Source organism: Lepisma saccharinum, chromosome 5 (assembly GCF_977018435.1).
Source record: "Lepisma saccharinum chromosome 5, izLepSacc3.1, whole genome shotgun sequence".
Lineage (NCBI taxonomy): Eukaryota > Metazoa > Arthropoda > Insecta > Zygentoma > Lepismatidae > Lepisma > Lepisma saccharinum.
The window spans coordinates 25,479,123-25,494,183 of NC_139233.1; the positions used below are offsets into that span (position 1 = coordinate 25,479,123).

Here is a 15,061-nt window from a genome sequence, read left to right on the forward strand (position 1 = left end):
AGCATTTAGCCGAGTCAGTCGGTTAGCGCAAGCAATAACGTTACAAGCTGCACGTGCGCCTCTTCGAACGATTTGATTTGAGCTATCTTACTTAGCGTTGATTTCCAGCAACTTTTAGCTAATCGCGACGATGAGGATGAGTGAATGATATCGTGAAATTAATGAAGAGGCACTCACAAAGAACACCCATGCCCAGTCCGGGATTCGAACACGGGACGCCTGGCCTCTGTGAACGAAAATTATTTTAGTATTATATATTCATCTAATGTACCCATTCAGTTTTACTCCGTAAATATAGGCATTTAGAAAGATACCAGCGTTTAATTGTATACGTCGAACTCGGAGGTAAACAGATAAGGCCAGTGTTATATTTGTAAAATTTCGAGTACAGGAGATTTCAACTACTCTTGAGACATCCAGATATGAATATAAAATATAAATAAATAACATAATATAAATTATAAATAACATAAATATATATAAATTACATGTATATACAGGGTTTCATTTTAATGGCACCCACGGACCACAGAAACTTATAGAGGAGATCAAAACAAGCAACTTTTCTCGGTAACATTTTTATCGTTGGTGCCTAGTTTCGGCACTAAAATCACCCAAAAATGCACGTTTTGCCGCCTGTATGCTGGCAACCAAACAGCGAATCAATAACGTCATTTCATGCGGTGAAACAGCGCACGTAGAAAATGTAGAAATGTACGTAGATAATATACTTCTTCGTATTTTTTTCGTAATGTGATCAGTGGCCGAATTGGAAAGAAATTACTGCCGGTATGCTCGTATGCACAGACCTGTCTTTTTATACAATCCTTTTTTTTTTTGCGATTTCTTAAAAATTACATCGATTCTCATTCTCTCTCTCTTATCACCACAGATTGCGCTCTTTCATTTATTTGTGCCACGCATGAATTGTAATTACTTATAATGTATTAGACATTAAACCACTCACTACTGCAGAAGCTCCTAAGTCAAGCCACGTAATAAAAGTAACGGACGTGTCATGTTTTAATAAATAGGTAGGCCTATATAATAAACAAATAAATACAGTAAATAGTAAGTTTACTAAAAACCGGACTCGGCTATTTTAGCAGTGTTTCCAAAATTATTATCTACGAGGATCTTGTTTATCGTATCCGTTACATTTGTTGACACGAACTGTACCCTATATATTTGTGTTTTGTAATAAGCCAAGGATATTCATTTTGTTTTTTTAGAACATATTTCAAATATCCAACATGCCTGTTCACCGGAACTGGAGTCAGAATTTTTGTTTTCAGTACTTACGTTTTAGCACTTTGAAGTTCAACTTCACTTGTATCGCGTTTGTTGGAAGGTGTCTACTTTATTCACAAATCTATTCATTTTTTGCTTGTTACACTCACACGCAAAATGAATGTGTGACAAGTCAGCCTGTGTGACACCAACTGGACGAAAACCAAACATTTATACAGAACATACCAACTTAAAGCGTTTGTTTTTACACTTCAATCCACGACCAAAAGAATCGAGATGAAAACTAAAAATGCGCGTGGGCAGTTATAATAAGTAACCGGATAAACCAGGTGACTGCAATTTTTTGCGCATAACAATTTAAATAATTTTGATCAATCTAAACAAAATAATTGTTTAAAGGACAAACAGTTAATGATATAAATTTAATTCTCCTATCCAAAAATCGAAGTTTACATTATCAGCACTTATTTAAATAATCAATTGCTGCGTTGCTCATGACGTATGATCGACAAGGAGCGCTCAGCTGTGGGGTACATAGTGTTGTACGGTACAACTGAAACGTACGTACGTACGTACGTACGTGTGTGTGTGTGTGTGTGTGTGTGTGTGTGTGTGTGTGTGTGTGTGTGTGTGTGTGTGTGTGTGTGTGTGTGTGTGTGTGTGAGAGAGAGAGAGAGTGAGAGAGAGAGAGAGAGAGAGAAATAGAGAGAGAGAGAGAGAGAGAGAGAGAGAGAGAGAGAGAGAAAAAATAAGCGAGTACATTGTTGGCCATTGCGTAGCTACTTGTGCTACGAAAAATACTATCTCCATACCGATATTCCGGACACTTAAACCATCAGGTATGTTTTCATACCACGCATTCAACCATAACCATCGTAGTGTCGAAAATACAGGGGGTTACGCCCACTTTGTGACCTCCCTGTACATAGAAAAATATGCATTTCTTCTGTTATAAGCAAGGCAAATATTAATAACCCGACTGAATTCTCTCCTTTTCAGATTATTAATTGGAATTTTTCTGGCGTGTCTTGTGGAGGGTTTCGAAAACTGTACGAACATCGAGGTACATGATCCTGACGAGAAGTTTACCTGCATGAAAAATGATAATTTGTACGACAAAAGTAATCACGAAATATGCAAAACTGTCACCTATCATTCAAGAGTGTTCCACGCCTTTAGTCGTCGTGAAAAAGGAGTACCAGTGACACTACTGTACACGAATGGAACAGCCAATGACGTCGGAATCCCTTATCCCAGCTGGGAGGCGCAAATTCCTTTCGCTGGATGGTCGTTCAGGAGTGTCGAAGGCATCGACATCGATATCTTCAACAGGTTGTGGGTTTTGGATAATTCTGTTATGGATGCAAGCTACAACAGCAGATCGTATAAAGATATATACTTAGGTTGTTTCAATATTTCAAATGCTGATATATCGAATGCAACGCAAGGGTCGATTATAACAATTTTCGATTTGAGAAACAATGAGACACTCTGTAGCAAAGCGATACAAATTGAAGGTGACTGGATAGAGTTAAAGTTACTTGAGTCTCTAGAAATTAAGGCAATCTTGACCAGTGTTGACGGTCATATTGAGTGCAACAATTGGTGTGTGTGTACATCAAATGATAACACCGAAGGCAGTACATATACAACTACCGACAGAGATACCGAATACGATAATAGCGAGTACACCACTTTAACTGACGTCACACAAGGCTCTCTCTCTGGTTGGGAAATCGCTTTAATAATAGTTTTAGTGATAATAGGTGTAATAATTGCAGCACGGCTACTTTTCCTTTTGTGGAGGAAATGTAGGGTGTATGAAGGAACAAATTTTGATGTTGATTATAGCAGCGTACAGGTAGTGGACATTGAAACTGAAACTCCTGGTAGAGAGTCATAATTTGTATTTAATAAGGTGTTGGGGCACCTTTGGGGGCCAGTACAGCAGCAACATGACGTGGGAAGGATCCATAGAGGTTCTGCACCGTGTGCAGAGGGATTTGGAGCCATTCCACCTGAAGCACAGTGACAAGTTCAGCACGTATACGTGATGGAGGGAGACGTTTCCGCACTCGATCCTCTAACAAACCCGATACAGGCTCAATAATGTTGAGATCCGGCGATTGATTAACAAATGTTAATGTTAATTATCGCAGCGTACGTCCGGTATAGGATTTGAATTATGATTAACTTAATGTTTACTTTCAAATGTTGAAATAGTCGTGTTTCACCTGGCTCTTAATTTATTGAGAGATGTACCTCTCAGTACAAAACTGCACATTATTTTGTTTAATGAGCAATTCTGCATGAGATGGAGGTCGCATGAGTGTCTTAAGCTCATTTGTTGCATTACTGGGCACTATTCTATTAATAATTTTATCATGTTAGCAGGTTCATTTAGCTATGTGTAATAGTGTTTTTGTGTGATAATCTGTTCTTCAAGTGATACGTATTTTAATAACGCCACATTGGACAAAACTTTTAGGGTACTTGGTTGAACAATAATACAAAAGAATCGAATAAGGTAACAAGATAAATGTATAACCTGGGATTCGAACCCAGAATATATAAATGGACTCCTCTTTATTGCTTATTTATTTATTTTTAAGGAAGCTAAAACCAACTTATGAGTCATTATTTGCACTCTTTCAAGTGACTCTTGGAATAAAATGTGATATTTTTTGCAGACCATAACGCATAACTTGGATCTACTTGGAATTATACCGAGACAATGTGAATCTCGTTTCGTTCTTTGAATGTCTCGGTCTCGGTATCATCTCGACCCTCAAAATAACAATGGAGGCACATAGTGGTTTGGATCCCACTTTAAACTGTAGGTCCAGTCCCGATTAGCCTTAATGTGCATACAGTCGACTTTAAACACCAACTCAATCAATCAATCAAAATAATAAGTATAACAATTTTAAATAAAAAGTATTAAAACGATAAAAGTACACAAGTTCTGCACATAACAAACCAGTTTGGTATGTCTGAATAAGTTACCTTCCAATTTTCCAAATTCTTGCTCTCGTCCCAACTTTATGGACGTCTTAAGGTCTAGTTTTATTATATTCTTGATTATTTTTATAATGTGGTCTCTAGACGAGTCCTTGTCCGGCACCATCCATCTACCAGTTTAAAATATATATCAGCCTTGATCCACTTTTCTTATCACTTAATTTCATGAACAATTTATTGACCATGTATATCTGTTTATCTAATCTACTGATGACTGGTGAAATAAACGTTGTATCCAAACGTTATTATCATTCATATATTGCAGAGAAAGGAAGGAAGACGAATCATGGCTCATCTTTTCTACAGGTAAGATACCTATAATTCTTCTATGTTTAGTATACTACGTGTCATAGAACTTATGGTCTAATTTTACGAAAATATGTTTGGGGTTCTGTTGATCCAGAGACTATGGAGTGCTTAAGAAAATATTGATTGATTGATTGAATTGTTTTATTTTACTTCGCTTTTTGTGCCACTTTTGACTAATTTGCGAAGATGGGGATGAGTGATGATGTTGATGAATGGACACTCACAAACATCCATGCCCAGGCCGGAATTCGAGCCCAGGACCCCTGGCGTCGTAGGCTTAAGAAAAGGTTACGATTATTCTACGCACAGTTTTTCAAACTGTATATATAGTTTAATTTTCGTTTATACTGTAACCGACACCTAAACGCACGGACATGAAAATAGGCGGCTGAGCAGAATTGCGCTGTTGCCACATATGTGAAAAGCAAAGCGAGAGCGGGACGAAAGTCGTTGGTTCCTGCTCACTCTGTGGCAACGTCAACCGGGCTGGGTTACGTAGTTCGAGCGTCAGACCGACCTCTCTCCGGTGCACTTTTGTGTCATCTCTGACCTTTCGAGCAAATACTATCACATGGATTACAAAGACCAACTCTACAACGAGATATTTCATTCTCTTAAACCTCCGAACACACGGGGTTGTGCTCCGACGTGGCAACAGCGCGAATTCTACCACCCGCCTAATTTCATGGCCGTGCATTTAGTAACGGACTGACAATAATGTGTTCATAGTTATAGCTATAGAAGCTACATAGAAGGTCCAAAAGAAGGTCCAAAGAGGGCGTTTTCTACATATTTAAAATAAATAGAAAAAATGTTATAACCACGGATTAACAGGTCGACAGTTTCAGAAAATTTTGTAGCTATGCAACGCAGATGAATCCCCGTTTTCTTATCATCACCTACCAGTAATGATTAGACAGATTTCGTAACATCAGCTACTACATTAGCCAGTCTGGCCAAAAATGTTTGCTGCTTAAAGTTAAATTTAAAGAGCAGTCATATGTAGAGGACTATACATTATGTTAAAATAATTTAACGTTGTCGAGAGGGAAACCATTCATACCTTTTTGTATAAAAAGAGAACTAAATCTTATCTGTTAAAGCAATAATGCTTGCTTCCTGTTGTTAACTTATGCACACACTACAACACGTTTTGGTTTCAGTATGTCACCAGTGTATGTACAGTCATGGAAGAAAATACTTCTCCCATAGAAGCTTAATACCAGTAGAGTTATGTGGGAAGTATTTTTTCGACGACTGTACGGCAGACCTTCCAGGAGCTTATATGTGACATCATTATCTGGTACCAGCTTGCTGAAATTGCTGATTATTTTTACTATCTTTAAGCCATTCACACCAACAGTTGCGTCAAGAGTAAACAATTTGAAACCGAATCATCATCTATCAATATTCCAAAAAATTAAAATGCAACCTGTGTGTCTTGTATGAGAAAAAGTAGGATGCAACGTAAACACTGGAGAATTCTGAAACGTACGTGAAAGTCTTCATATCTCATCATTTCTGTTTTTGGGAATACCAATTATGGCATTCTAGCTTTGGTTTCAGTTGATGTTTTAAGTCCACTTTGTGCACAGTAAGGCTAATTGGGAATGGACCTACAGTTTTTAAGGTGGAATCCGAACCACTATGTGCATCTACCGGGTATCGAACCCAGGACCCCTCGATTACAAGGCGACGACGCTACCACTTCGCAATCAGGGAGGCCCTTATGGCACTCTAGTGAACATGTAGATGAGGCTTGGAAAATATTTCCATGAAATGTATTAACTAATTGCCTTCATCACAAATTTTTCCATTTTTGCATCTATTTAACCAGGAAGCGACCCAGAATTAAATTAATTTTGGCGTCGCACATGGTTCACCAACTGGATGCTTGAACACTGGTGAATTCTGATTTATGCGAAAGAGAAATTGTTCACAATTGATGACAATTAACGGTTTCTATTATGTACTTCAATAGGCCTACATGTATAATATGCTACTATTTTACATATGAAACACTGGCCTCCTCCATGGCGTAGTGGTAGCGCCATTGCCTTGTAATCAAGGGGTCCCGGGTTCGATACCCGGTGGAGGCACAAGTGGTTCGGATCCCACTTTAACTGTAGGTCCAGTCCGATTAGCCTTAATGTGCATAAAGTGGACTTAAAACACCAACTCAAACAAACAAACATATGAAACAACTCCAGAAGCTAGTTTCATTGCTTACCATAATTCACGACAATTCGTACTATTTGTACTAGTTGAATATACCTGGCGGATGCAACTGTACAAATTCATCCTTGATGTGGTGGAGTGGGAAGCATAAGTATTACTAAGCAAATTATCTATCACCATGTTTATTCTCTATGTTTTACGAAAGGAGAGCTTCAGGTGACAGATTCTGCACCAGCGTATGTAAATGTGCATTGCTTAAAACCACTTAGCAAGACAGAGAAAAATGAATGAATATAATCATGAACAATTTGCCGAAAAATACATGATCATCCCACTGTACACAGATTATAAACCTTCACGTATGTATCTTCAACGTGTAAATTTAACCAGCAATGAGGTACACAGTCTGTTCTTGGATACTAGAAAACAATTTGTGATTCAGACTATAGTAATATCATCAAAGCATTCCACGTTTTTGTTCTATTGTATTTAGGATTTTGAACTGTGTAACTATTGCTAACCTAATAATGACATCATTTTCAGAATATTAATTGGAATTTTACTGGCGTCTGTTGCGGAGAGCTTCGAAAACCCAACACAAAACTGCGAAAACATCGAAGTTGATGACGTTGATATGAAGTTTAGCTGCATGAATCATGAAGGTTTATACAACGAAAGCAATCATGCAACGTGCAAAAGTTTCATCGCCACAAAAACAGTGTTCTACGCCTTCAGTCGTCGTAGGGAAGGAGTACCAGTGACACTACTATACACGGATGGAACAACCAATGGTGTTGGATTCCCTTATCCCAACTGGGAGGCGCAAATTCCTTCCACCGAAGGGTCGTTCAGGAGTGTCGAAGGCATCGAGGTCGATTTCAGGAACAGGTTGTGGGTTTTGGATAATTCTGTTATGGATACAAGCTATTACAACAGCTCATATGTAGGAAGATACTTTGACTGTCTTAATCTTACACGTAACGACATGATGAACACAACCCAAGACTCTAACATAACAATTTTCGACTTGGAAACCAACGATAGAATCTGCAGCAAGGCGATTGACATTGAAGGTGACTGGATAGAGTTCAAACTATTTGGATCGTCAGAAACTAAAGCAAAGGTGTCAAGTGCTGAAGTTCAAATCGAGTGCAACGAAAAGTGTGAGTGTACATTAAGTAATAACAGTGAAACCAGTACGTATACAACAACTGCTGGTAATCGTGTAGACTGTAAAAATCGTGATTGTACTGTCGCAAGTGCTTCCACGCAAATCAAACTCTCAGGTGCCGGTATCGCTTCAGTAATTTGTGGCGTAATAACGTTTACTATTATCGTAGGACTTCTAGTTTTTGTTTTGATGAAGAGACCTAATACCGGTGATGAACCAGAATCACATGAACTTCAAACACTAAACGATCAACCTGAGGTGCCAACCGAAAACCCAAGAACTAGCAACTGGGTCAAAATTAGAAAATTGTTAGATAGGTTACATCGTGCAGCCAGGTATTAAAAAGACGTAAACTGAATCGCAGAAATGGATTATTTCGAAAGAATTCATTAGTTAACTTTCTAGTTCGTAAAGTATCAAACAAATGTTTACAAAAATCTCCATTTAAATGTTTCAGCTGCTATTATAATGATTAACCTGAAAGTATTAACTATTAAGTCAATAAAGCTCCTTATCAATGTTTCAACGAAAATCATATGGTGCATTAATACTTCTTAAATCCTAGATTGTATGTGTAACAGTTAGTTTGAAGAGGACATGTAACAAAGTTATATTTATCTCTTCCCAGTTAAATAACTTTTAAAAATTTACTAAGTTATTAATTCATGGTACAGGGGTAAGTGTCAATGAAGTATAATTGTATGATTAGATGCAATCAAATTATTTGGTAAATAATTTGCTATTACCGTATTTCCCCCCTTTTTTGTAGAAATTTTTGAAGAAAAATCTTTAGCACTGAATTTATAATTAATTTACAATATTTGAAATATAAAGTAACATGTAGGTCTACTTTCAACAAATAACTTACCTAATCTAACTAGGTAAGAATACATTTTAATATTCTTCGTCACACACCGCAAGGAAGCAAGAAGGAAATAGTCTAACTCAGAACAGATAAAATTTTCTGAAATGAAGGCAATCAAAAATTGAGTATCGGCGTATAAGAGACACCATGTTTTCCAGACCCATTTCTAAAGGAAAAATGCCGGCACCCTTGTCGGAGTGGTTAGCACGTCGCGCTACGATGCCAGTGGTCCCGTGTTTGAATCCTGGCCTGGGCATGGATGCTTGCGAGTGTCCATTCATCACTTTCATCATATCATCACTCATCCCCATCATTGCAAATTAGCCAAAAGTGGTACAAAAAGCAAAGTGAAATAAACCAAGTCAATCAAATAAAGGAAAAAGTGTGTTTCTCATACGCCGGCAAATACAGTATATCCTTAAAACTGGTAAGGAACACAAATCCAGAACTCGCCTTTCCCTCTTTAAAGAAATCTACGTCTCAAACCAAGACAGAACTGGCTAATTGACTCGCCTGTATGTATTCACCTTGGAATAAATTAATTCAGAAAATATTATCAGATACGAAGGAGGAAAAATGCATCAAAGACCAAGGCAAGAACGTTAAAAAAAAAGGCAACAGAAAGGTGGGAATGTGGTGTGAAAATAGAAATAAAAAGAAAGAAAACGTAACTCTGCGAGATACGGAGGGCGATTGTTAACAAAGACAACAGAAAACGATACGATAGGAGCAAAGTAGAGTTTATGTTCGGTGCGTCCAAGAAAAGGTGCAAATGAATAAAAAATGGAGGTAGGGAAGAAGGCAGGAAAACATTCACTCTGTGAGAAGTGAGAGTTTATGCATGCTCCTGTCTCGATTCTCACAGGAGCAGCCATTTGCAATGGGGGAAATGGACTTTATATAAAATTTCGCGCTGAAGAGGAAAAATTCAATAAGAAAAAAGGGGGAAAGGTGCTAGCCGAGCGACTTAAATAACTTTCCCATCTCACCCCTTCTTCCTTAGGGAATTCGTAGGAATAAATTTTAGTCTCGCCCCCATACGGGAGTTTTCATTATGTGTAAAGAATGCATTTGACTCTACGCTTAGCTTCATTTCCCCCTCTTTTTAATTCTACCTCATCCACCTTCGGATTGGATATTTCGGGTGGCGTGCCTAAAAGAGGGTTGGTGGAGGCCATCCCCTCCTTTCCTAAAAATGCTGGAAAATATGAAAAATTATAGAACTGAGTGCCAAAAAAAGGCATACCCTTTCTTATGAAATAGCCTACATGGACATGCCAGTGCCCTTCTTTTACGAAAATAATTGGGTACTGTCAGGTACATAGCCAGGGGGAGGGCATGGGACTGAACCCCTACCGAAATACCCAATTTAAATATTGTGAAGTGGTAATTAATATTACGTCCTTAGTAGGATCAAACATCTTGTATAATAAGTTGTAATATACTCAGAAATTCATCTTCAGGGCTTCTCCCCCAACTTTTTGGCCTTATGGTGGCTGCTGATAAGGGATTAGCCGTCCCCCGAAATAAAATTCTGGCTACTGTATGTAAAAGCCACTTTCTAACTCCATAAATTAACTGTTGCGTCTAGGATGAGAGATGAATTAATGAGTTTTGGTTTGAGTTGCTGTTTTAAGTCCACTTTATGCACAGTAAGGCTAATCGGGACTGGACCTATGGTTTAAAGTTGGATCCGAACCTTCCGTGCCATGTACCTCCACCGGGTATCGAACCCGGGACCCCTTGATTACAAGGCGACGACGCTTCCACTGCGCCAAATGGGAGGCCCAGATGATGAATTAATGAGATGGGTAACGAATCATCAAGGCTGTGATATTTAAGACCTCAAAATGACGAACATACGCACCCTAAATTTACCAAAGATATGCCCTAAAACAGAAAAAGATGCTCCAACAATATAAATTTCTTAGTAATAAACTGGATTTTGTCTTGGAGGTTATCTCATGTAGTGAATTATGTAAAGATAAGGAAAAGTTGTGAAAACTTTCAATTGTGGATGATAGCCAATTGCCAGCCAACAAAAGACTTGTATCTAACTCTGTCCCAGCCATCTCTGGGAGCAAGCAAACGGAAAGAAATCACTACGCAAGTGGTGACGCGAGACGGCTCCACCAATGAACACGTGATAGGGAATGGGATTGCGTGAAGCGGAGGGAAACGACTGGAGTTACCAACCTTCGCAGCAGCGTGTCCAGCTTCACTCTGCCCACTCGATACGCCCCCTTTCTCTGCCGCTAAGCACTGTCTTCCTCCAGATATAACTGAGACAGAGTATAAAAAAAACTTTCTTCTTTGAACTGACACAAGAGCAGCACATTTGGGGTATAAGAGGTGATCCTTTACGGAGACACCCAAAGGCCAACCCGTCTTCCACGTACTACATCCTGGACTGAATTTTGCAGACTATCGAGGCTCTGGCGTCTGGATTCAGAGCCAATATAATCCTCTGTGGGCTCGTATCTTGTCATCCATATGTGTTTGTGATTGTCCATTAATCCATATTATCCCCATCGTCAGGATTAGCCAAAAGTAGCAGCAAAAGCGACGAAAAATAAACTAAATAAAAAGAACGCCAAATTTAATCTTCTTCGTAAGCAGGTAAGTGTAGTATTCTGATTATGACCGAAAATGGTTTAAATATTCTCTATTACGAGGGTCACTATTTATATTTTGATCCTAACAATGAAAAGACAGGAATTTGGCATTGAAAACTGCTTTATTGTTTTTCGAAGTATTCTCCTTTATGGTCAATACACTTTTGCATTCGTTCGAAACATTTGTCAAAGCAGTTTTTCCAATCTTCTTGAGACACCTCCATAATATGGTTTTTGAACGCATCAACGGTGTCTTCCGCCGACGAAAATCGTTGTCCACGCAATTTATTCTTGACATTCGGGAACAACAAGAAGTAATTGGGTGCCAAATCAGGACTGTACGGCGGATGACCCATCAATTCGATTTTTTGACTGTTCATAAAGTTGGTTGTTAGACGAGATGTGTGACAGCTGGCATTGTCTTGATGAAGAATGATCCGACGGCGTTTGTTTCTTTTCCGTATTTGACCGAACACCTCTGGCAAACAAATTGTTGTGTACCATTCAGAGTTGACCGTTCTACGTTCCTCTAAAGGCACAGTTGCCACATGACCAGTTTTCCCGAAAAAACAGGCGACCATTTGTTTCGATGTGCTTCGAGCGCGAACAACATTTGTTGGATTGGGTTCATCTTGAAACACCCATACAGTCGACTGCTGTTTACGTTCCAGCTCATATACATATATCCATGATTCGTCACCTGTTACAATCTTATATACGTCTATTGAAGCACCACGATTGTATTTATTGAGCATTTGTTTGCACCAATTGACGCGAGCGTCTTTTTGAGTTTGTCAAATTGTGTGGGATCCAACGAGAACATACCTTTCTCACAGCTAAATGATCATGTAATATTTTATATATGCTGGTGGAACTAATGCCTGTGGTTGCCTCAATCTCACAGTATGTCACATGACGATCTTGCAGTATTAGGTTTTGCACAGCATCAATGTTTTCTTGAACAACAACTGATTTTGGACGACCTTCGCGAATCTCGTCGGTGAACGAACGGCGGCCACGATTAAATTCGTTATACCAGCGTTTCACAGTGGCAAAGGATGGGGCTTCATCGCCAAATGTGGAAGTAAGTTGATCGATGCACTCTTGTCTTGATAATCCACGTCGAAAATCGTAAAAAATCATCGCACGAAAATGTTCACGAGTTAATTCCATTTTATTGTTATCGAGCAATCTCCAAGGCAACATAAACAACACAAATCAAGCTATTGACAAAACATTTGAAGTACGTTATGGTCGATAATGCTAGACGATTCGTGCAAACGTCAAATCGCGCCTAACTTCAATCAGTGTTGCCAAGACTCAAAATATAAATAGTGGCCCTCGTATGTAAAAATGATCAACTGTGCATAACATATGAGGTTTCCAACCCTACAGAGAAATTTAGAATTTAGACGAAGACAGGAACAAATAGAGAAATTCGACAAAGTAAGAACAACATAACAGCTAAAAACAAGTTCCAGAGTAACAGTCTGAAAATTCGAAGGGACTGGAAACAAAGAAGAAAGAAGAGAGAAAAAATAAGCGGTGAGCAGGGAAGCAATGGAGCTTAAACACTTAGAAAGAACGAAGTATCTCCGCTTAACGAGTTTTTCATAACACGAATTTCTATATCTATATTTCAGGATCAAATCACCCTTACGAAAACATATGCAAAGTCATAAAAATCCGAGACCTACTGATCACTACACGATAAACCATTCGCTTGTAAAAATATGATTTATGTTTGCAGTGTCACATTTCCCCCACGGCTATATTGTCAAATGTCGTTTTGTTTCCAGTGAATGATCACACCTCTGGGAAGAAATCTTCACGCATTTCATTGGAAATTTAGTTAGGGGAGCAGTGTAGGATCCGTTCGAAAACTGGCATCAACCTACTACGACAAGCTTATTGAATGCGACCAATGTCGTTATTAAAAGAACATTTACTAGAAAAGAGACTCGCATTTACGCTGGTCACAAGTATTGAGGATGATTACATCATTGACAATGAATCCGGAGGGAATAAATTTGATGTCATGGGGTGACCTTGTAATATTTGATACGTGAACGAAATTGTAAAGTCAATCCATTTGAGAAGTTTTCTCATTCCATTCCATAATTCCATTTTCGAGTGTTCGTAACGTCGAACACTCGATTTTAGAAAGTTGATTGCCTTGATGATCTCTGTATGCTGTGAAAGTTTATGCAGCGACACACTAGGAATGTTATGTATGTATGTTATACATGGTGCCGCGTATTGTATCTACCAACATCAAATGACAACGTAAAGACAGTGAGTGCTTGTAGTAACTATACATGGTTATGAAATGAAAATATGCACATAGGTATTTAATACAGTGTGTATAATATGGACAATACAGACACCAGTGAACCTTGAAAATAATGTCCTCTAAATGTCCTCCTCCTGCTTGGATGCACTGTTCGAGGCGATGCGGGAAGGCTTTCATGACGCGCGTCTCAACACGTTCTGTGCAACAGCGCGTATTTCACGGCGACTGACTGTTTACAACATCACCCGTGTTTCTCCACGGTTAACCCACCTCAGGATGCTGTGTGTGTCTAGAACAGGTGCATGGCAATCTTGATTGTTCCGCCGCAGTGCCCGGTGTCTGTTTGGATGAAGGCTTCCACATGGCATACTAATTGCGTGACTCCCAACTCTCCACGGATGTAGGTATGGCGCACATTCGCATCTGTATTCTGGAAGGGTTGCCAACTCAAATTGGTAGATACAATGTGCACCACCCTGTATATTTCGAGACTCGAGACCCAGTACGGAATTCACAAGTCGAGGCAAGACCGATACACTGTCAAGTCTCGTCTTTGTTAATGAGCAATTGTGGCGTAAATTAGGTGTATGAACTTAGCCACCAATAGCGAAACAACAATGTTGTAAGAAGTAGGTGTTAAACACCTGAATACACTAATTGTGTTCTTATGAAAAAATTGTGCACGGACAGGCTAATCGGGATTGGACCTACAGTTTATAAATTGGGATTTGAACCTACAGTTGCAAGGAGAGGAAACAGCTCTGGCACATATTACATTAGGTCAGGACGTCCACAAAGCAAGAGTCAAGGCGAATAGAAGCCAGTAAACTTGCCTCAAAGATCAAAGACAGAAGAAGGGCACAATGCTGGTAAGAAGCAAATTTTACACAGGGGTGATTGTCTACAATAGTCTCAGGTGAGAAGAAAATTTAACGTTAATTTGACAAGCTTATATCTGTGTACAAAGTTGTGTCATTTGGAGTGTGCATGTAACATTGGAAGCATTTTGATAAGATAATTTTTATCTTTGTATTCATTGTGTGTGTAGGTTGAAAGTAAAACAAAAGTACTGTAAGAAAACATAACCGATTTTCTTGATTTGAGTTTCAAGGATAACAATTATCTGTTAAGAAATGACATTTTTTCAACACAAAGTTAGACACGTTTACAATACACTGTATTATTATAAGACCCATTCAGTGACGTTCTCGGTTTTCGGGGTTAACTAACTAACTCTCCAGCCTTCATAAAACCGAAGGTTTATGGCTGCAGCAACAGAAGCCTTCCATACGTCCCTATCCTGGGCATGATGAATTCAATCTTTTCCAACCTTACTGATTTATTTTAGGTCCATCTCA

The 15,061-nt window shown here is 38.8% G+C and overlaps 2 protein-coding genes across 3 annotated transcripts in view; one reads left to right on the top strand and one right to left on the bottom strand.

The window, feature by feature from the left end:
* Positions 1–15,061, bottom strand: part of LOC145987726 (frequenin-2) — a 534,394-nt gene that overhangs the window by 16,597 nt on the left and 502,736 nt on the right. The window lies entirely within an intron of this gene.
* Positions 4,539–8,451, top strand: LOC145988261 (uncharacterized). Its single transcript, XM_083123128.1, has 2 exons — positions 4,539–4,578; positions 7,303–8,451. The coding sequence occupies exons 1-2, from the start codon at positions 4,559–4,561 to the stop codon at positions 8,270–8,272; spliced, it is 990 nt and encodes a 329-aa protein (XP_082979254.1). The 5' UTR covers positions 4,539–4,558; the 3' UTR covers positions 8,273–8,451.

Coding starts and splice junctions, on each gene's coding strand:
- LOC145988261 (XM_083123128.1), top strand. CDS start 4,559: ATGGCTCATCTTTTCTACAG. Junction 4,579..7,302: donor ATGGCTCATCTTTTCTACAG/GTAAGATACCTA, acceptor CATCATTTTCAG/AATATTAATTGGAATTTTAC.